This window comes from Phaseolus vulgaris, chromosome 2 (assembly GCF_000499845.2).
Source record: "Phaseolus vulgaris cultivar G19833 chromosome 2, P. vulgaris v2.0, whole genome shotgun sequence".
NCBI classification, from domain to species: Eukaryota; Viridiplantae; Streptophyta; class Magnoliopsida; order Fabales; family Fabaceae; genus Phaseolus; species Phaseolus vulgaris.
This window is the reverse complement of record NC_023758.2, coordinates 41,159,176-41,181,133: the sequence shown is the minus strand read 5'-3', so window position 1 is coordinate 41,181,133 and position 21,958 is coordinate 41,159,176. Positions and strand designations below refer to the sequence as shown.

Sequence of the window (21,958 nt, the reverse complement as noted above, 5' to 3'; positions counted from 1 at the left end):
TGATTTATTTAGAGGTACTAGAAAAAAAGTAATATTTAATTAAAAACTGAAAACGTCAGTCATTTAGAAAAATAAATTATATAGTAAAACTTAATCGTTCTGGTTTAGAGGGTATAGAATGTTATTTTATTGAAAGAGAAAATTGAGAAGTAATTTTGAGTATTAAATATGAAATTAAATAACCTATAGGTAACTACTGGGTCTAGGATAGGAGGAAGTTAAAAGAATGTTTAGTATATGGTGAATTTGTTTCATATTAAATAACTGGAAGAAATTATCATTTTTAAAAATTTTATTTAGTTAAAATAATTATTATTATTATTGTTATTAAATAAAAAATATTTAAAAAAAAATTAAATATAAATTTATAAACTATTTATTAATAATAAAAATTAATTTAGATACCAATAAATTTTTGTAATCTCTAAAATAATATCCAATATAACAACTACTTATTTTTTATTTTTAAAATTGATCCTTATTTAATTATTTTCTTAATATATATATATATTTAGGAATTAAAGAGTAACATAAATTTCAACCACTATTTGTGAAATGAAATAATTTATCATATTAAATAATTTAATTAAAGTAACAAATATTTGTATCTTTTTTAGTTATGCCAAATGGTTCTCACATCCTCTAATTTTAAATTATATAAAATTTATATCACTTTTAAATTTGGAATAGATATTAATTTTATTTATATTTATCACAAATTATACACTTAATTATTTTATATTTTATTTAATTAATTATTATTTTATATTTAAATATTATATTTATTAAATAAAAATTATAAAAATAAAGTTTTTAAATATAAGAATGTTTGCATAAATTTCCATTGAATCATTGTAAAACTCAATGTTAACATTATTTTTTTAATTATGAACAAAAAATATCTTTCCTTAACTTGTTTCGTATAACTCTTTCTAAAAGAATTTATCTGAACAATCTCTTAGCCAAATAATTACTTTATATTCTTTGGAATATTAAGCTTACATACCAATTCTAGCTACCCATGAAAGTTGAATGGATGACACATTGAGACATCAACTAAGGAAAATTTGAAAATACTTTCGATTTTTGTTTGAGGTGAAAAAGTTAAATCAATAAATAATAGTAATTTGAGACAATGTTACTTTTATTGGGAATTCACCACTTGTTAATTTAACTTTTTTTTTATATATATATATATATTTTTTTTTTAATAAAATTTTCGTGTTAGATATCACTATGCAACTTGACATCTTATTTTTCAGGATTAGTATAAATAATTGAAACGTTTGAAATTATCAAATTCACATATTCTTATCCAATTGCTATCATGTTTCATTAATATCAAATATGACTAATTTGACAATGTTATCTATTGAAATGATTTAATGAAAAACATTAATCATATTGAAATTATAATTAATTAGGATGATAGAAAGAAAAGCGAGTAGAGAAAATATTTTGTTGATTATAGACAATAACATAAAATAATATTGAATGCAAAAAAATGATAATTTTTTAATTTGTTAAAACTATATTATTCGTTTAATATAATAAAATATGAGTTTAACTTTTTATTGTTAGCACACTTAAATAAAATGTGGCTTTTTCCATCCATGATAGAAACAAGATTTGAGTAAGTCACTCTTTATTTTATTTTTTTGGACTAAAATTATTTTATTTTGTATTTTTATTCTAATATAGCCGTATTAATCAGTGTTTTATTAATACCATGATAAAATTAAGCCTTAAAGTCTGATTAAAGAAATAAGTATTAAGTATATTAAGAGAAAGAAAATGGAAGTCCATGAAGAGTTAAGTAAAGTTGACTAGTAATTGATTTGGTAAATTGTGGGGAATATTTTACCATATTAGTTGGAACAATAAAAAAGATAGTATGCATGTATGCCTCTTTTTTATTATCAAACCAGAAGTGATTGTTCTTATTAAAAAAGGTCCTAGAGCACCACAAAACATGTGATAACTGACAACATCATTTAGTCAATTAATAAAGAAGTATAAAAATTATTAAAGTTTTGTGAGCTATGATTAACTACAATTTGAGTGTTAAAAGGGAACATAAACCATGTATTTAAAGTGGAGAATAAACAAGAACACATTCACCTCTAGCTTGCTATTTCTTGCTCACATGGTTTTCATAAACTCATATTTTAATTAACAAATTAATATTGGTAAAGCCAAGAATCAAGTTAGTTTCAAGATATCCGTTCCTGGGAGAACGGAGAAAATTAAGTATCTCTATTTAAACAAAAATACCTTAACCAAGTTCCCAAATGTCAGAGTCTTAAGAAAGAAATAAATTACCAGCATTTATACTTATACTCTGTAATTATTAAATATTTATCAAATTAGGATTTTTTTTATCAGGTATGTTCCAAAATACTGAACAGTCTCCTATTACCTATTACTTAAGAATCTAAATCAATGACAACTTTTATATATATATATTTTAGTTTCTTAATTTTTTAGAGTAAAATTTTAAAAGAAATACCGAATTTTAAAATGGAAAGTGTATTCTCTAATAATTTTCAACAGTCTTCATAGTTATATTTGGATTTTTCTTTGCTAAGTAAAGATTCATCATTATATACAACAAGAGAGAGAGAGATTCATTAAATTTTGATGCAAGAAGTCATCTTCATGATGTTGATTGACGGCATGTTTGAACCGAAGAAAAAGGCCTGGTAGTATAGATAGCAGTATTAACAATTATTTTTAAATTCTGATATATGAAGAGAACATTGTCTTTCATTAATGTTTTATTTAATTATTTGTTTAGATTTTGTAATCATAAAAACTGCATATTTAATACTTTTAATTTCTACAAATTATTTTTAATTTTTGTTAGTTCTTATATATAATTTTTTCATTTATATCATTTACTGGACTCTCATATTTATATATGAAGTCACAAATTTATATATTATTTTTTTTAAATAAATAAATAAAATATTTTATAAGTATTTTTAATTTTTATAAAAAAAATCTATCATTATTTATTTATATATTATAAAATATTGGTTAATTTATGCATATAATCGATTATATAAGATTAATAATAGATAAATTGATCAATACAATAAACTTAAATTATGACAGATTTTAAATAATCTCAATACTAGATTAAGAAGATTATATAAAAATAATAATAGATGAATTGATCATTACAATAAACTCAAATTATGACAGATTTTAAATATACTAGGTTAAAAAGTAAATTTTAACTTTAATTCAATTTTATAAATCGACTTAAAAAATATATTTTATTTATAGTTATTTAATAGTTAAAAGTTTTGAAAATTTAATTAATTGTAAGCTAATAGAGAATTTAAGTAGATGAATAGGGAGGCAAAAAGAGAGCTAGAAATATGTGGAAAAGTGGAAAGGAGTAATGGGCAGCCATTACCTATTCCTTGAGTTGATGTAAGATGTAAGGAGAAAAACATATTTTTGTGAGTAAGTTGATAGCATATACTTGCTTGTTACCTCTTATATGAGAAAGAAAGTAGCTTCTACCACTTACTCTTTTTAGTACCTCCTCACCCTTAGCTTAGTACAACGGAACCATCTTTAGATAAATGCTTTAATTCAATATTTTTCATCAAACATTCACGCTATAAAACACAAATGCCATAAACTCCATTTACTATTTTAATTCCACAGTACTAGTTATAAAAATATGAAAGAAAAATTTAATAAATTAAATTATTTTCAAAAATTAAATATTCGATATAGAAAAAAATATAAGAATTTAAATGGGATAAACTCACAATTCATGTAATCATATCTACTATAAATCGGGAAACTTTAACAGTATTGAAATGCCTAAAATATTTTCATTCTTACTAAATAAAGAAAGGATAAAGAATAAACAAATTTAAAAAAAAATTATATCAGTGACACTACTTATCCAAACCTACAACATTCTTCACCTTCTTAGAAACTAATAATACATTTCCGTGTCCCTTCATAATTGTCATGAATCCAAAACTTTTTTTATACAAATCCTCTCTCTGATTTTCTTTTACAAAATAGCATATACAAACGGCTCAGTCTTCTTTCTCTCTTGCTAAATAGTACCTATGTATTGTTTGTTTATGAGAAAAGCAAATATTTTCTATGAAAATTAAAAAAATAATAAATGAAAAGTACAAAAATGAAAAGCATTTTGAGATTCAAACTTTCTTTCCTTCCTTGGAAAAATTTGGAAAGAAAGTTGTATATATATATATATAATTATTTATAATACATTTTTTATTTTAAATTCAAATTATTACTAATTTTATTTAAAATAAAATTACATAATTAAATATAATATAATATAATAAAAAATATAACATGATAAAATAAAATTTAAAAATTAGAATATTAAATGTTAAATATATTTATGTTAGAAAAATATATAATAATTATTAATTATAATAATTATTATAAAATTATAATTACAAATAACAATAATAAATAATAATAAATTTATATATAATTATATTAATTATAAAAAATAAAGATTAAAATAATAATTTTATTTAATATAAAAATAAATTTTTATTAAATATTTTGTTATCAAATTTTATATATTTTGTATTTTTTTTTAAATTAATATTTCAATCATGAATTACAAATAATTATAATTTATACATAAATCAATCAAATTAATTTTTAAATAATTTTTATATATAAAGATAATATAATTAAAAATATATATAATTTTAATTATATAAATCACATCACTCTCTTAAATTTTGACAAACTTTTTCTAAAATATTTATTTTATTTATATTAATTCAAACAAACTCACCTTTTTTACATTTTCTCTTCAAATCATCTCAAATTTACTTCTCAAATTAAGTTCCTAGTCCAAACAAAACATTAAAATTTGATATAAAATATAACAAGATTGATAATTTTTTATTAAACATTTTATAGTTATTTTTTATCTGCTTCTAGTAAATATGTATGTTTTTAGTAATAAATAATAATATTTTAAAAATGAATAATAATAAAAATAAATTTAATACATTAATAGTATCATTTTAAAATAAATAAAATTAAATGGTGTTAATATTTGGAGTCGTAATAAAGTATTAAATTTAAATTTGGGAGCAGAAAGAGAAGGGAAGGAGAGAAAAGTGAGCGTGTTTATTAATGTACGGTCAAACAGTCAGTCAGGCTATGAAATGAAAGTATGAAACAGAGACAAGTGAGAGATAAATTAAATCCGTGAGCATGTGATGTAGAAAAATAGGGCTTTCGTACCCAACAAACAAACACCTACTTAACTAACTACAGAGATATGCTCAATGTGTCCTAAACTGAACTTTTTTTCATCAACAAAAATTAATGTTAATTTTTTATCAAATACTCAAACCCTTTATTTCTTCTAATTTTGAGCATTAAGACAATGCAATTTGGCACAAAATGGTTGTGAAGGGGTGATAATAGTATTATGGTTGTGGGGTATACATTAATTACATCCAACCACCGCTTCGTGCCATGTGCAAGCCATTTACATGCGTCACCTTATTTTCCCAAATAAAACACTGGCTAGGCTAAACTACACCATCAACCTAATTACCATCATCAATATGTGCCACAAAATATTCATCACTGACCCTTGCAAATCCTATATTCAGATCATTTTTAATCATGAAAGATTACAAAAAAATTACACTGAGATCATATAAATGTAAAAACTATAAAAGTTAATCTCTCAGTTTTGTCGTTCTTATTGGCCTTTTCTAGTTTTTTAGTCTTATTCTCTATACATGATGGTGTTCTACGAGGAGCAGACTAGATTCACGGACTTGAAACGAATACTATACATATAAAAGAGAATTGTTTATTGCATCCAATCAATTTTGATTCGCATTTAACGAAAATTTTAAAATCTCTTTCTGTTCTTTTCATATATTTACTTACAAATTCAATATCTAGAAGTCATTTTTATACATTATGGATTTCAAAATCTTTAATATCATTTTTATATTTTATTTAAGCTTTTCGGATGGTCATATTCAGAAGTGAATAATGAGTTCCAAATTTTCATATCCAGAATGGTGTGTTATAAAGGGTGTTGAGGATTGAGATCCAAAATTCATTTATATTTGCTTACGGATCCTGACATCCAAAAAGTCATTTGTGCTGTTCAAATAAGTGACATATTAGTTTCAGATTTGTATATCCGGAACTTTATAATTTAACATTCAGATATCAATATCTGAAAAGAAAATTTTAAAATCATTAAAAACAAAATAAACATTTTACATGTATATGGTGAGTGGAAATCATAAATAATATGGTGCAGGGAGAATCAACCTACATATAATTTATAAAGGTCCAATCCATCATGGAGTTATGGAAAAAATTAGCAAAAATCATGACACATTCTTTAATAACGAGTATTATTTCCAGTGTGTTGCAGTATATCAAGTCTCTTATCACCAACTTTTAGTTCTAATGTCATGTGTTTATTTTATGTCACAACTAAATAAGTTTTTCTAAAATAAATTAAGTGCTCAAGATAAATGAAAAAAAACATCACTGAATAAGAGTTTTAAAATATAATCTTTACAATAATTGTCATATCATAAAATCAAGTTTAGTTTGTGAAACATTCTTAAAATTATCTGAAGATAAATATTTAGTTAAAAGATCAACAATAACTAACCCAACTTAATGTTAACGTGTTTAATGACCAATGACCATTTTATCTTTTAACATGTTTGTCCTATTATTAGATATTTAGTGTTAAATGTATTTATTTTGAATTTCGTTTTTATTATTCTTAACTATAAACATACAATACAAATTATAATATATGATTTATGTACAAATATAATCTCTTATTAAACTATTTTTTTGTAGTAATAAATTAAATTTAAAATTTATTTTTATAAGATGATAGGTGAGTTATTGAGAATTTATTGTGTTATCTGTTATCATGTTATCTTTTACATCTTCAAGATATTCAACCTTGGACGTGATGAAATGTGTTTAAGAAATTAAATAGTATTTTCCAAAATAAATAGGTGCATGTTTTATTTAGATTGAGAAAAAATTAAAATAAAAAAAAGTATAAATAAATATTGTTTAGATTTAGTTGAAAAGTTTGTAGATTGATTAATGTGATAGAATAGATGTGATTGTATATTAACATATTTAAAATATAATTTAATATAAAATTTAAATTTAAAAAAATGTAAATTAATTTAAAATAAGTTTTTAGATCAAAATTGAAAATTATCACAAAAAATTAATAAAAAAATTATACTGTGAATATGTAGAGTAACGGAAAAGGGGGTAAGATGTTAGCAAAACAAAACAAAATCTATTAAAAAACATGCTTAGAAAACTAAGATAAAAAATAACAAACTTACAAAATAATCTACTAATAAATTTATTATAACAAAAATCCAATGGGAGTAAATTTACTAAGTCAAAACACATGATCTGACCCATACAAAAAATATGCCATCAGACTGACCTAAAGTATATTTCTAGTTAACTGTAATTTTTATACCAAGAAAATATTGATGTTTATTAAATATATCTTTTAATTTTATTTAAGAAATAATTTTACTATAAATGACATTTGATATTTTTTTTAGTTTTAGTTAATTAAGCCAAAATAAAAAGGAAGGGTAAAGAATATAAGAGACTTGATAGGAGAAACAGGCGGCATTACCTTTGAGAAGGGCATGCTTGGGTCACACCACATATTTGATATCTACCATTGGACTGTTTCTTCCTCCACCTGCACCTCCATATGTTCTTCCACTCCATAAATTTTCATATTTTCAAAAAGTCCCACCCAAATCACGTAATCCAATTTTTTTTTCAAATTTGTAATTAACTTACAAATTACATAATTTAAAAGTCTTTTTTAGACTCCGAATTATATAATCTAAAAAATATTTTTTCAAATGCATGTCCGGATTACATAATCAAAAACTAATTTATGGTAGTCCGGATTACATAATCAAAAACTAATTTATGGTAGTGAAAAGAATAAAAAGTTATTTTCACGTTTTGTACGAGGATGGCAGAAGAACATATGTTTTGTACGAGGATGAAGAAGAACATATGAAGGTGTAGGAAGAAAGAGTCCTGTCCTACCATTGCCAGTAAGAAAACAGACCCAACAAACAACATTGTCCTGCCCATGTTTGGGGTATGTTTGTATGTATACAGCTTTAATTTGGTACCCATGCTATAGAGATGGTGACTGGAGTCAGGCACACAACTACACTGCCACTGTATAATAACAACTTGTAATTTGGACAATAAGATGGCACCCCTCTTTTAACTTGTAGCCATTAGAATACACCTTGCACAGCTTAACATCATGTTCCACCAAAATGGGTAGGTGGTAGCCCTATCTTCCGCTTCACATGTTCAGGTATCAACTTATCAATAAGCTCTTGAGACGCTCCGGATAGCTGCAAACAAAGAACAAAAACATTTAATAGACCATATACAACGAACTTACTGAATATCAGATCATGTGTATGTATTCATAATGAAGCTGTCTATCAATTTTGTTAGCTAGGCCATTTAGATTTTTGTAACCCTCATTCATAGCTATGAAGATGATGCAGCCACACTCACCTCTTGTTTAAAGTTGAATAGAGGAGGAAATGGCCGACCATCTGGCAAGAGAGCATTGGGTTCCCGGAGTTCATCAAAGAATGGATGTGCACATGCTTCTAGCTGCATGACAAAAGAAAAATCCTTCAAACTGCTATATACAACAGTCGCTAACTGATAAAGATTTAGAAGAAATATAATGGCATGTTGAAGAAAGACTAAATGATTTACACACTGAGAAATATAAATCATAATTGAAGCAAACACTCACCGCAGTACAACGAAGTGTTGGGGAATACTGCAGAAGCTGGGAAGTAAGATCAATTGCTTCTGGAGGCATTGTTTTGCAGAATATCTACACTCAAAATTTTTAAGGTTTAGAACGTCCAGGATTCCTTTATACACTCAAATTTGATAATCTGAAAAAACAAAGTGGAAGAAGAGTAAACAGTGCAGCTGTTGTGCCATGGATGTGCTCTAACCTGTGAAAACTTGAAATTGTTCGAATTTGAACAGCAAACTTCCTCTTCAGAGGGTGTGCCAAGAACCTGGAATACAGATTTTAGACCTGACTTCTTATGAAAATAGTGATACGATCTTAAAAGCCTAACATGCTGTAAGTCGCACCTTGATAATCTCTACAAGTTGGTCCACTGCATTATCGCCTGGAAATAATGGCTTCAAAAGTTCCATTTTTTTGTCCGATGGCATGGAGGTAGTAAATAATTATTGAATGAGACTATTTGCATAATTTTAACAATAAAAGAAAAGCAATGATATAAACCTCGCCCAAAAGCAGTTCAGCAAGGACACAGCCAGCTGACCAAATATCAATTGAAGTTGTATACTCAGTGGCACCAAATATTAGTTCGGGTGCCCGATAGAAAAGTGAACATATGTGTGATAAATTAGCTTCACCTTTAATCTGATCACATAAAATCCCAAGTAAGCAACAAACATCAGTTGGAATAACACCGAAAAATATTAATCCTGCATATCGTAATAGAGTCACAATTTAAAAGCTTATGAAGACATAAGTTTAATGTATAAAAATCATCCAGAAATCTCGAATAAACAAAACACTGGATGGGTTACCCAAAAGGCCCTAAACAAAGTAATATCACAAGACAAAAATGCCTGGTCTACCCAAAAGGCCAAAACAAAAAACCGCATAAAAAAGTTACAATGTAACAGCTGGCAAGATAGATACACACATAGATATATATAGCTCAGCAATTTTCAGTGGAGAACGACAATACATATCCCACAGACAAGGGGATGGGGTATCAGTTAGGAAGGTACTGAATCATCACATAATTATTGTGGAAATATAAGAAGGTTTGAAAAAAAGGGTGGCTATGGTGTTCATGCACTAGCAAAAGCAATGAAAGAGTAAGAGAAAAGGGAACAAAATGTTCAGGCAAGCAAGGGTCATGTCATTGAAGATTTGTAGGACTTCGAAGCTCTAGAGGGTTGAACAGGTCAAGAGATCAGCACCCTATATTTAAGAAGTTCATGTGGTGGAGCACTCTGTACTCCTTGTCCCTCCCATCAATCAGCCACCTACTGGGTGGTGATCGCAGTGCCTTTTGCTTTAGAGAATACTGGTGCGATCTCATGGAATTATGAATTTATTATAGTAGCAATAGTGGGAAATTCTACAAGGTGTGAAACCAGTAATCAGAGTATGAAGGGTGAAGCAGTTAGAAATATAGTTATTCCGAGAGGACCACTCAAATGTGGAAAGTATTACAGCATGGAAGATGAGAAAAAGAAGGAAATGAAAGCAGAAGAAGCTTCCAAAAATAATGAAACAACACGACTATGACATGACGGAGCAAGTAGAAATGGCATTGCTTTGAGTTTCTTGTTGCATCGAGGGTTAGATCAGAGTAAGGAAGCTCTCTATTTATTTAAAATAGATATAAAACATAATTTCCTTGTTTTCTATTCAATTTCTTATTTTATCTTGGGGTTAAAACAAATATTTTAAAAAATTATTAATAATTGCACAATTAATTACGAAAGTAACCTTTTTTAATGTATGGGTGCAGTGATATTTGATTTCCACCATTTACTGTGCACAACCAACTTCTAAACCTAGGTTGGTTTTCACACAAAAAAAAAATTAATAAAAAGGATTTTCTAAGTTTTTCACATCTTGGTAAACAAAACATCAATTTATAAAAATAGATTCTCTGTTTTCTTTTTACCATCTCCTTGCTACAGTTACAGTTGCAACACCCTTGTCATCTACATCAACAAAAAGGTGATTGTTAAGATCCAATTGCAAGGTATGAGATTTCCAACACTGGAATTATTGGATTATAAGGCTTTGGGCTCTCGAACTACAACACATTTTTGTTGTGTGGCTCTGTCAAATTTCTTATCAGTCATGATATTTTATAATACTTGGTTGAGATTCTAATATATTAAAGGGGAATATGGGCATATTTATTACATATAATAATAATTATTAATGACCCACACGAAAATATGTGAATGTACTGAGAATGATATCAAACATACCAGCACTTTTGCACTTCCAAAATCACATATCTTAACCTGGTGTGTATGAGGATCAACCTAGAGAATACACAAAATTACATCAGATCAGGAAATGGTTCCTTCTTTTTCAGAAAGAAAGTCAATATTGCATTCTGCTAAAACATATAAACAAACCAGTATATTTTGAGGCTTCAAATCTCTGTGGCAAACTCCAGGGACAGTGTGGATATAAGCCAGACCCCGGAAAATCTATATGTGAACCACAGACCTGTATCAGGATGTGAAAAGATAAAAACAGAACCTCCTCAATCACTAGAAAATCTGAAGCATACCTGGTGCATGTAAAGTTTCACAAAGATAAGTGGCATGCTCTGATTAGTATTAGTATACAACTTTGAGACTCGGTACATAGAGTCTGGAACATATTCCATCACCAAATTAAGAAATAGTTCATCTGCACTTGTAGTGGAAAAGAAACGGTGCTTCAGAGAGATCACATTTGGATGGTCCATCATGCGCATTAACTGTAGCTCACGATTCTTACATCTTCTGTCCTGTAAAACCTTCTTAATGGCCACTAGCTCCCCAGTTTCCACGCACTTAGCCTAAGAGGAAAATTTATCACCGTGTGCCTGATATATGGAGATAGTAACTGATATGAATATAGTATTGGCATACCAGGAAGACAATTCCAAATGACCCAGTCCCCACAATGCGTTCTGCCAGATATCTTCTAGTCTACAAGAATAATCAACAAAGACGTTAAATTTTCAAAGGTTTACTATGGATCAAAGGTAAAATCTTCTAAATCCCACAACATTTAAAAATTCAAGTGAACTTTTTAAAAACTCAGAATCTGGTAAAAAAATATTAATAACTTAAATCACAGGAAAGATGGGGTTCACAACGAAAATACCTGTTTGGGCTTCCCATTTTTTCCTCCTACTGTAGTGGATATGATGTGACCAGTCAGGGAGTCATTCACATTGACAACAGAAGTGGACATCTGTCAAATTGCCACATTTATCGACAAGATATAAGGAATACTGCAATTTCAAATGTTTTGCATGTATTTTGAAAATGATACGCCGTTTCAAGGAAGATTAAGCATGAAAATACAGTTATTAAAAAATATTATACACTCAATAGTTTGTTTTTTAACAAAAATGGTGCAATTTTACGAAGAATTTACCGAAATGAGTAGTTTTTAAAAGATTTACCATATAAGTAAGTCGTGTCAACATGATATGATCTTGTTGTAAAAGAAATCGTGCAAGCATGACACGACTTTAGATTTGTCAACATGAAGTTGTGCTAGCATGACATAACATACCTTTAATGTAAGAGGGGAAGCCGTGTTTGACTCACACGACTTTGATTAATCTTAATCCAAGTTTATTTGACCCCAAAATGAAGAAAAAGGGGAAAGTTAATAATGCAAATTGGAACTAAATTAAAATATGAATATTGTTACACTATATCAAATAATTTATCTATTAGAGGAAGTGCTACAAGATGGTCTTCTTGTTTGTCTTCTAGGCCTTCGTGGATGGTGATGTTTAAAAAGAGGTGGAGGTGGATCATCATTGTTGTCTTCATCATCATCATCATTGCCACCGTCATTATCGAGTCCTTGTGAGGACAAATGTGGGTCAATAATAATACATGGATGATGTGAGATTGTGTGTAAATGGAGGGGTGAATGTCGAAGTTCCAAACATATTTGGTGGACCGGAAAAAAGATTTGGTTAATTAGGGAAAATATTGTATGTGTGCGAAACTTGTTGGTGTGGAAAATAAAAAGACAAATGGTGATGATGATCCATGTATATGGACATCGGTAGTTACTAAAGACCTAGTTGACTGGACTAACCAAGTACCTAGTCATGTTGACAATAAGAAGACCCAACATGCTGATAAGGAAGTTGGGGTTGGGGTTAGTCAAGGTCATGTGACGTGTTGGGAAACAATGTCAAATTTTAGATAAATAAAATTACATAATGAAAAGTATAACGAGTAAACTTACATGATTGTCAAATGTAGACTCCGAAGACGATATGTATCATATAATATGGTTAATGTACCATTGCTTATATGTTGTCGTGTCATGCAAATAGCCATTACCGTTGAACTAAATACCTTGAATAAGACGATTGTATCGATCCGTCCACATTACTATTCACTTTAAATGAGACAATTAATAACATATTAATCATTTTTTTATATATAAAACCGTATATATTAATATTAATATAAATAAAAATAATCCTATACATGTCGTGTAAAGGGTTTACGATTTCAGTCTAATATAAAAACAACTAAAATGGTATCATGCTAGCACAACTTCATTAAAAAAAAAACAACAAATATATGAACCTGAATTAAAATTAATCAAAGTCGTGTCCGTCAAGCACGATTTCTTCTCTTACACTAAAGTCATATCATACTGACATACTGGCATGACTTCACTTTGACAAACTTGAAGTAGTGTCACCACTTCACTTTGACAAATCTGAAGTTGTGTCACCACTTCACCTTGACAAATCTGAAGTCATGTCATTAATATACGACTTCTTCACACTGGTACAAGTTAACCGGATAATTTTTTTAAAAAAAATCTCCAATTCCATAAATCTCAAAATTACACCATTTTCATTAAGAAATCCTCAACAATCGGTAGACACTGACCAGCAGAATATAGAGTGCTAACCAGGTCTTCCTGCAATTCAGTTATTCAAAATCTAAGCCCCATATATGTTGCATAAAAAAATAAAAAGGGGTAGGTAGACAGGGCAAGAATCATATTAGATTTGATAAATTACAGTAACAAGCTGGTAAAAAGGTTGAAGACAAGAAACATAATAGCACTAAGATCCTGGGACAAGAAACTTGCAACAATTGTTGAAATTGACAAGTAAGACGGATCGCACATTAAATAACTTAATACAACGTTAGCAGCCAGCAGCAAAGTAGAACATCATTGAATCTTAATAAATTAACCAGAAACTAGAGTCATGAGCAGCAAAGGAATCAAGAAGATCCATTAAATAACAAACAAAAGATCATAAAAATAAAATCAAGACCAAAGCACTGAGAAATCTTTATCATTACACACCCAATTCAGAACTCTCCTGCCCCCAAATAAATAAACCAAACATTACAGACACAAAAAGAGAGATCAAGACGAAACTGAGCCAGTGGGTCTTCCCTTTTTAAACCCAAGGACCAAAATCTTCAGTAAAGGAACCGACTTTTATACACAAAAGAAAACCTAAGAGTCTCCTAGCCAGGCCACCGGAGGAATGGAAAAGGATAAAAGGAGAAAAATTGGATAACAAAAAATGGAAAACCCATATAACTCTTTTGGCTTCTTTTATCATCCCAAATAACCGAAATCAGGTATTTTATTCGGGTGTCAATAAACTTTCCGAACACAAAACAATAAAGCAATCCAATGAGATACAAAAAGAAAGGGGAAACGCACGCACCTTGTTCTGGCTATGGTCTGACATGAGGTAAGAGGATGTTAAGGTTGTGAGAAGGTGGAAAAGTGAAGAAGATGCGAGAGAGGAGAGTTTTCATTTATAGCTACTGGTGGTGTGCACCTGCCCACCGCCCTGCTGAACAAGATATATAACTGATTTTTTTCACTTTTAGATAAAATATCTGCTGCGTAAATATCTTTCCATAACACCATCTAACCTCGTTTCATCTGTTTTTATCGTTCTTTTTGGTACGAAATGTTTTTTCGGAAAAATTATTGAGTTTAGTAAAAAATATGTGGATATATTATTTTTATTTTTTTATTAAATCAATTAAATAATATACTCTTTTTTTATTTTTGTCTATTTTTCTTGTACCGAAAATTAAACATTTTATTTTATTTCTACTTTTTTCAAGTTAATTTTTAAATTTGATTCTTTTTATTAATTTTTTTCTTAAAAGGTTGAATTCAAAGAAAGCTATGTCAACTAGAAAACCTTCTCTCACACCCACCAACAAATAAAATAAAATAAAAATATAATTTGACTCAGTTCTTTTTATGCTTACCTAGAATAAAACCTATGTATTTCCATTAGTAATTTTCTCTTTTTCTTATGTGGTAAATCCAAATTCTTTTTTTTACATTGATAAATCTTGATTCTTAAAATTGTAAGAACAAGTCTTTTTAATATTTTACTGTGGTAACTATAATAATTCATCTCATTATAATTTTATTAACACTTATTTATAAATAAGTAACAAACAATTTTAGTAATTAAAATGAAATTTTATTAATTCTTTTTTTCTTTCTCTCATGCTTATTATCCCACTCTTTGTGTTCCATTTCTTTCCACTAATATAAAGAGAAAATTACATAATCCATTAAATACTCTTCCAAATAAATTACTTTACAAATATTTTATTAATTAATTTTTATTATAATAATTATAAATAATATTAAAATAGTTAATAATATAAATATATATTATATCATGTTTCATTCATATTTATTTTCTTTCATCAATTTAAATAAATTGATTTTTTTTCTTTTTCTTTTTACTTTCTTACCTTTCATAATCTCATCCCAAAGCATAGATAGAAAACAAGAAAGCTTACTTTTACATTATTAAAAAATTATGTAGCATTATAATATGATTTACTTAAAATAGATTTTGAATTTTGGATTTGAATATAATTTAATAATATAAAATAGTTTATTAATTAATTTAGAATGTTATATATATTTTATGAAACTTATGAAAATATAATATGATCGGAGATTGAAAAACATAAAAGAAATTGAATTTTGTATTTACAAATGAAGTTGTATGAGGGTTGATTAACTAGAAAGAATATGACAATATTTTTTACAAGAGATAAATTAAAAGAAGTAATTGAAAAAAACTACTTACATACAAACTGTTTTATTATAATAAATTGATGATATAATTCATGAATCAAGATAAATGTTTGTTTTATTATAATAAATTGATGAAACGTGAAAATCATATATTATAATATATTTATTATATGTATTATTGTTCATTTGTGTACTATTTAATTATATATTTATTTGTAACCTTGTTAAAATACTAAATATTAAAAAAATAGTAAAAATAATTATTTTGTAAGTATTTTTTAAATTTTATATTCTTACATATAATTTGTAAATTGGTGGCACTAATAGTAGAGGAGTCATACCAGAAGTGAAAATGATGATCATGTCTTCTCCGCTGGCCTATGCAAAAATCACTTTATGTTGTTGCAATTTATAAATAGTTTTTTTTTTCTCTTTAGTTCAGTGCAAACACGGCAAGAAAATCATGAAATAGAAATCAATTTTTAAAAACTAAAATAATTAGTTGCAATAGTAACTAAATTAGAGACCATTTTAAAAATTAAATAAAAATTTGGTTTCTAAATTAGTTTCTATCATTGTTAAATAGTTTGTATCTAATTAACAACCAATGTTTTAACTACCAATTATTTAGTTTCTAAATTTGGTCTCTAATTATTTAGAAACTATTTAACAATAATAGAAACTAATCTAGAAACCAAAATTTTGTGTTTCTAATTTAGTTAGAGTGAAAATTCATTACTAATAATTAAAATAATTCCGTTTAAGATCTAATTATTATTAATATTCTTTAAGGAGTAAAGTGATTAAAGCAAGAATTTCTATAAATAAAAATTTTAAGTCATAGATATTTTATACTCAACAACAACAAGCTTGTATCATATTTACCTTGTGTAAATTTTAGGACAATAATTTGGAGAGTAAAATGAGTTCAATAATTTATACTTAATATGCTTATATAAGAGTTTATTGAAGTGGATTACTTAATTTTTGAATTAAAGAATCAATCCAAACTCATTTATTAATTTCCATAATTATGTATTTAATTTTGATGTAATAATAAGATGATTTGTGTAATATGTTTTAGGTTAGTGTTTTTTTTATGTTTATTAGTCTTCCTGAGTTATTACTCATTTTATATTATTTTTATAATAGTTGTTGAAAGTTTTTTTCACTCAAATCAAGAAAAACATTTATTTTTATTTTTAATGCATTTTAAGTAAGTTATACTTATCTCCCCTTTTAGTTTCTTATTTCAAAGTAAATTTATGTCCTATAATTAATTTTTCTCTCTCATTAATTAAATTAAGGGTGGACTAGAAAAAAAAAGTTATGTTATCTTGAAAAAAAAATATACAATAAGAAACATACTTTTGTAAAAGAATCAATAATTAAAAAGAAAGATAGGGTGTATAATGGTTATTAGGACTTTAATTCTAGGGGACCAAGTTGAATTATGGTTAGTGTGGGATTTTAATTCTATTTCATCTATCAATACTCATAAAAGATAGCCTAACTTATAAATAAGAGAAAACTTTGTAACTTTGGATCAATGAGATGAGAAACGTTTTTTTTTTTTGCTTGGATTATGACTTTTTAAATTCTTTTAAACAAATTTTATTTGTGGCAAATCCTCCATCTGCAAATATATGGTGTCTATTTCATTTTTGGCATTTCCATTTTTATATTTTCAGTGGCTGTTATTGTTTTTTGTTACTATGAATTTAAAATGAGTAATTGAAAGAAAAGTTTTTTGCTTAGATATAAGTCTTTAATAAATATTTTATAAGAAATTAAGTATATGCATTGTCACTATAATTTTTTTCATTCAACAGATAATATATTACAACGAATCTGACTAATATTTTATAAATAGATGAATATTGTTTTAAGCAGTACACTGATTTCAGCTAATCTAGCAATATTAAGAAAATGGTAGATATGTTATAATATGTTTTTTTGAATTTGAAGAAATGGTTTTCTTTTAAAATATGGAAGTTATAAATTGATGTGAAATTAACATGTTTAGATAGTAACTATGAATCCCTTGAAGAACAAGTGGTATATGTATAAGATTTATTATTTATTATAAAAGGAGATAAAAGTTATTTGGTATTAATATTTTGTATTTGGAATTGAGATTCTATGAACATGAAACTAGAAATGAAAAAATCGATAAACAATATTTTTTTTATCAATTATCTAATTTTTAGCTTGGATTTATTTTTTATCTGTAATAATTTACACATTTATTTTTATTTTTCATGTCATTTACAATTTATGAATAATTCTTAATTTTTTTTTTCTAATTTGTACTTTAAAGATAAATATTATCTTTGGAGATAATCATACAAAATATTTTTCATAGATTTTATTTGCATTATGAATTTAAAAATTTCTTATATTTAAAATTATTATTTTACTTAAAAAAATCCGTATAAAAACTTTTGTTTGTTTTTAGTTGACTTATTTAATTTTTATTATAATTTTATAAAGTAAATCCGTATAAAAATCCGTATAAAAGTGTCAGTAGTAATCATATTATTGACTTGGGATGTCCAATTGGGGAATTTGTAGCCAGGAGGGAACCCATGCTTTTTATAACAGGTGTCAAAAGTGTGGCCAAGACGATTACAAAAAGTGCAGACTTTTATAGTAAAAGAAAACTTTGAGGTTTTAACATTACCAGGAGGAAAACCCACTTTGCAAAAACAAACGGTCTCAGTATGACCATATTTACCACAAAAATTGCATGTAATAGTGTGACTACTGTTAAGACTAGAGTTTTCATTAAACATTGCCTAAAAGATTTTTAAAACCAATCAATATTTTGAAAGAGAACAGAAAAAAAATAAAAAAATAACCAAGAACGAGGGAAATAAAAATCAGAGAGAAACGCAGCAGAACTCTTCATTCGAAGAGCTCTGATACCATATTACAGTAAATGAAGATGAATATTCCTTGTCTGATGTGATGCTTTAATGTAGCGCACGTAATCATAATGAAGAAAGAGAGGTTTTGATGAACCCTAATTGTAGAGAAAAAAAAAACTTTTATTCACTTGTATATTAGAGAGTAAAATGCATGGTGTATATATAAGAAAAAAGATTACCTAGCTGAAACACAAAAAGAAAGTTGGGTCAAACAAACAAAACCCAATAATTTAAAATAGAAAATTAAATATATTAACATGCACCAACTTATATACGGTGAAATATCCTAATTTCTAATCAATGTGAAATTTTCTACAATTTATTTCTTTAAATATTATTAATGAAGTTCCTCTTATTTTCTACTTTAGAGATAAATATTATCTTTGGAGATAATCATACAATATATTTTTCATAGATTTTATTTGCATTATGAATTTAAAAAAATTACATTTAAAATTATATTTAGTTTTTTTAAATTTAAAATATTTTAAAATTATTATTAACTTAAAAAAAAACGTATAATTTTTTTTTGTTTTTTAATTGACTTGTTTAAATTTCTATTACCATTTTTCATAAAAAAAAAAATACAAGCATTTTGTAACGACTTATTTATGAAAGTCATTTGGTATGAATATTTGTATTTGGTACTGACATTCTATGAACAGGAAACTAGAAATGACAAAACCGATAATTTTTTTTTTTTACCAATTATCTTATTTTTAGCTTAGATTTATTTTCTATCTATAATAATTTATACTTTTATCTTTATTTTTCATGTCATTTACAATTTGTGAATCATTTTTAATTTTTTTTGTCTAATTTTTAATGTTTTTTGTTGTCATGCTTTTAATACCTTATAATTATTACCACTTATCTCTACTCGGATCTCATAAAACCGACTTATAACGTGAGGTTTGCAGTCCAATAACTGATAGTGAGTGGTCTGATAAGTCCAGCAAATCATCACTAGGATATACCCAAAATGATTCTAATACCATATTAAGAAGTGACTCTCAAGCCTAATTGATGGATTTAGTTTTAATAAATCTTATTAAATACATCATACACATATAACCTCTTTTATATATAAATAATAAAATAAAAAATGCGAAAACATAGTCACAATAGAGTCTGTGTTTCCGCTAGTATTTATATAAAGGTTTAATTAACTTATTCATCCCTACATTTATGGACAATATTCAATTTAATATAGTGATTTTTAAAAAAGTTAATTTGATCTCTATGTTTTTTAAAATGTATATAAATGGATCCTTTCGACTCCAAATAACGTGATGTCAAATTCACTTTTTCACTTTTCTCCATCTCCTCCACCTTTCACCTTCAACCACCACCCTTTTCCCTTTTCTCTCTCCTCCACCTTCCACTAACTCCCTTTTTCCTCTATTATTCAATTTTTAATATTAAAAATAATTATATATAAATAATAAAATAAAATATATGGATACATAGACGTAATAGAGTTTATGTTTCAACTAGTATTTATATAAACTAAGTTAGTAATTATATATAAATAATAAAATAAAATATACGGATACATAGACGCAATAGAGTTTATGTTTCCACTAGTATTTATATAAACTAAGTTAGTAATATGTCAAGTTAAAAAAGTAAAAGATGAATAACTGTTTTTTAGATTTAAAATGATTTACTGAAAATATTTTAATCAGATTTTCTATTTCACACACTCCCTTATAAGATAACTTAAATAAGTTTGATTTAGAATTCAAATCAAATATAAAAACCGATTATTTAATTTAATTTAATTTTGATTAAATAATATTTTATAATTCAATTTTGATTTTGATCTTTTAATTTTACAACCTTATTTTTTTAAAAATTTAAAATTAAAACATAATATGTTTTTTTTTCTATTATTTTCCATATAAGAAATGTTGTATTTTTTTTTTCTTTCACTCATAAAACATAAAACTTTATTAATTTGTACTTTTTGTGCATATTTTTATTTTCAGTCCCTAGCAATAAAACATTGAAATTATGTAACATATAATAAAACTAATAATATTATTATTATCATTAGCAATGTTATATTTATATACTCTTATATTATATAACTTATTTTAACTTTTATATTATTTATAATGGTTATTTTACTATTTGGATATTATACTTCAGTAACTTTGATATATGATCGTTTTTTTTAATTTTTAAATATTTTTTCTATTACATATTTTAGCTATTTTATGTTATTTTAAATTTGAATGTTTTTATAATCTTGTAAAAATATTATAACTATTATTTTTAGTTTTAATATATTTTACTAATAATTCAGTAGTTATTATATTTTTAAATAATATTAATAATTTTTTTATGAGAAAAAAATTAAGAGCAAAAAAAATATAATTAATTAAACACATTGTCATGTACAAAATTGTCAAATAATAACAAATGCATAAAAGAGAATGTATACAAGTGAAAACAAATGCACACTGATTCTGTATACAAATAAAAGTGCCACAAAACTTAATGCAGTGTAAGAATTATCACCTAAAGCAACGTTGAGATGTTGCTATTAGTGACCAAGATTCAGAAAAAAAATGTCAATATGAAAATCCAGTTTCTTCAGCATCAGGTCCCGGTGTCGGTGCCGGCACCGAATGTTTAGATGAATGTTTAGCAGTGACAAGGACAACGAAGAAAAGTGTCATAAGGAGAGACACGAGGAAGGACTTGATGGAGAATGATTGAGATGCCATGGCTATGAAAAAATTAGAGAAAAAGAGAATGAAGAAAGAAATGTTAGAGATTGTGTGAGGTTTTGTTTTTATTTTGTGATGAAAGAGTGAAGAGATGATTATGCTATTTATATTTGTGTGCAAACGCATGCGACCTCATGGGAGCGTTTGGTTTGTTTGTCTAAAGAAGACGAAATTATTGCTTCTTTTATGCTTTTCAAACTTTTCCTTTCAACAACTGCTTTTGTTCACCTCTAATTGTGTATTTCTATTTTTCTAAATTCTAATTAGCTTCTTTGATTGTTAGAAATAATTGTCACAAAACACGAAGAGAGACAATAAAATTATAATTTATCCAA

The 21,958-nt window shown here is 26.4% G+C and overlaps 1 protein-coding gene across 10 annotated transcripts; it reads right to left on the bottom strand.

Moving 5' to 3' along the window:
• Nucleotides 1-7,988: 7,988 nt before the first annotated feature.
• LOC137812149 (shaggy-related protein kinase eta-like) lies at nucleotides 7,989-14,804 on the bottom strand. 10 transcript variants are annotated; one of them, XM_068614069.1, is made up of 16 exons: nucleotides 14,601-14,719; nucleotides 13,489-13,831; nucleotides 13,139-13,294; nucleotides 12,446-12,495; nucleotides 12,029-12,118; nucleotides 11,791-11,850; nucleotides 11,657-11,717; nucleotides 11,445-11,566; nucleotides 11,287-11,361; nucleotides 11,134-11,190; nucleotides 9,389-9,529; nucleotides 9,232-9,282; nucleotides 9,087-9,152; nucleotides 8,876-8,959; nucleotides 8,626-8,727; nucleotides 7,989-8,456 (listed from the first exon to the last, which is right to left on the bottom strand). In XM_068614069.1, the coding sequence occupies exons 5-16, from the start codon at nucleotides 12,116-12,118 to the stop codon at nucleotides 8,361-8,363; spliced, it is 1,005 nt and encodes a 334-aa protein (XP_068470170.1). In that variant the 5' UTR covers nucleotides 12,446-12,495; nucleotides 13,139-13,294; nucleotides 13,489-13,831; nucleotides 14,601-14,719; the 3' UTR covers nucleotides 7,989-8,360. The 10 variants fall into 10 exon arrangements, with proteins under 10 accessions (XP_068470170.1, XP_068470164.1, XP_068470165.1 ...); XM_068614063.1 differs by having other exon boundaries at nucleotides 11,445-11,717; nucleotides 13,489-13,692; nucleotides 13,801-13,831; XM_068614064.1 differs by having other exon boundaries at nucleotides 11,445-11,717; nucleotides 14,601-14,760.
• Between the last annotated feature and the right edge of the window lie 7,154 nt (nucleotides 14,805-21,958).

What these genes read in the sequence shown, in the direction of transcription:
- LOC137812149 (XM_068614060.1), bottom strand. Translation starts at nt 14,624, where the DNA reads ATGTCAGACCATAGCCAGAACAAG. An exon ending in TGAAACTTTACATGCACCAG is followed by an intron (nt 11,362 to 11,444) that starts GTATGCTTCAGA and finishes GTTCACATATAG; the next exon opens with ATTTTCCGGGGTCTGGCTTA. An exon ending in CTGAACTGCTTTTGGGCGAG is followed by an intron (nt 9,283 to 9,388) that starts GTTTATATCATT and finishes GAACTTTTGAAG; the next exon opens with CCATTATTTCCAGGCGATAA.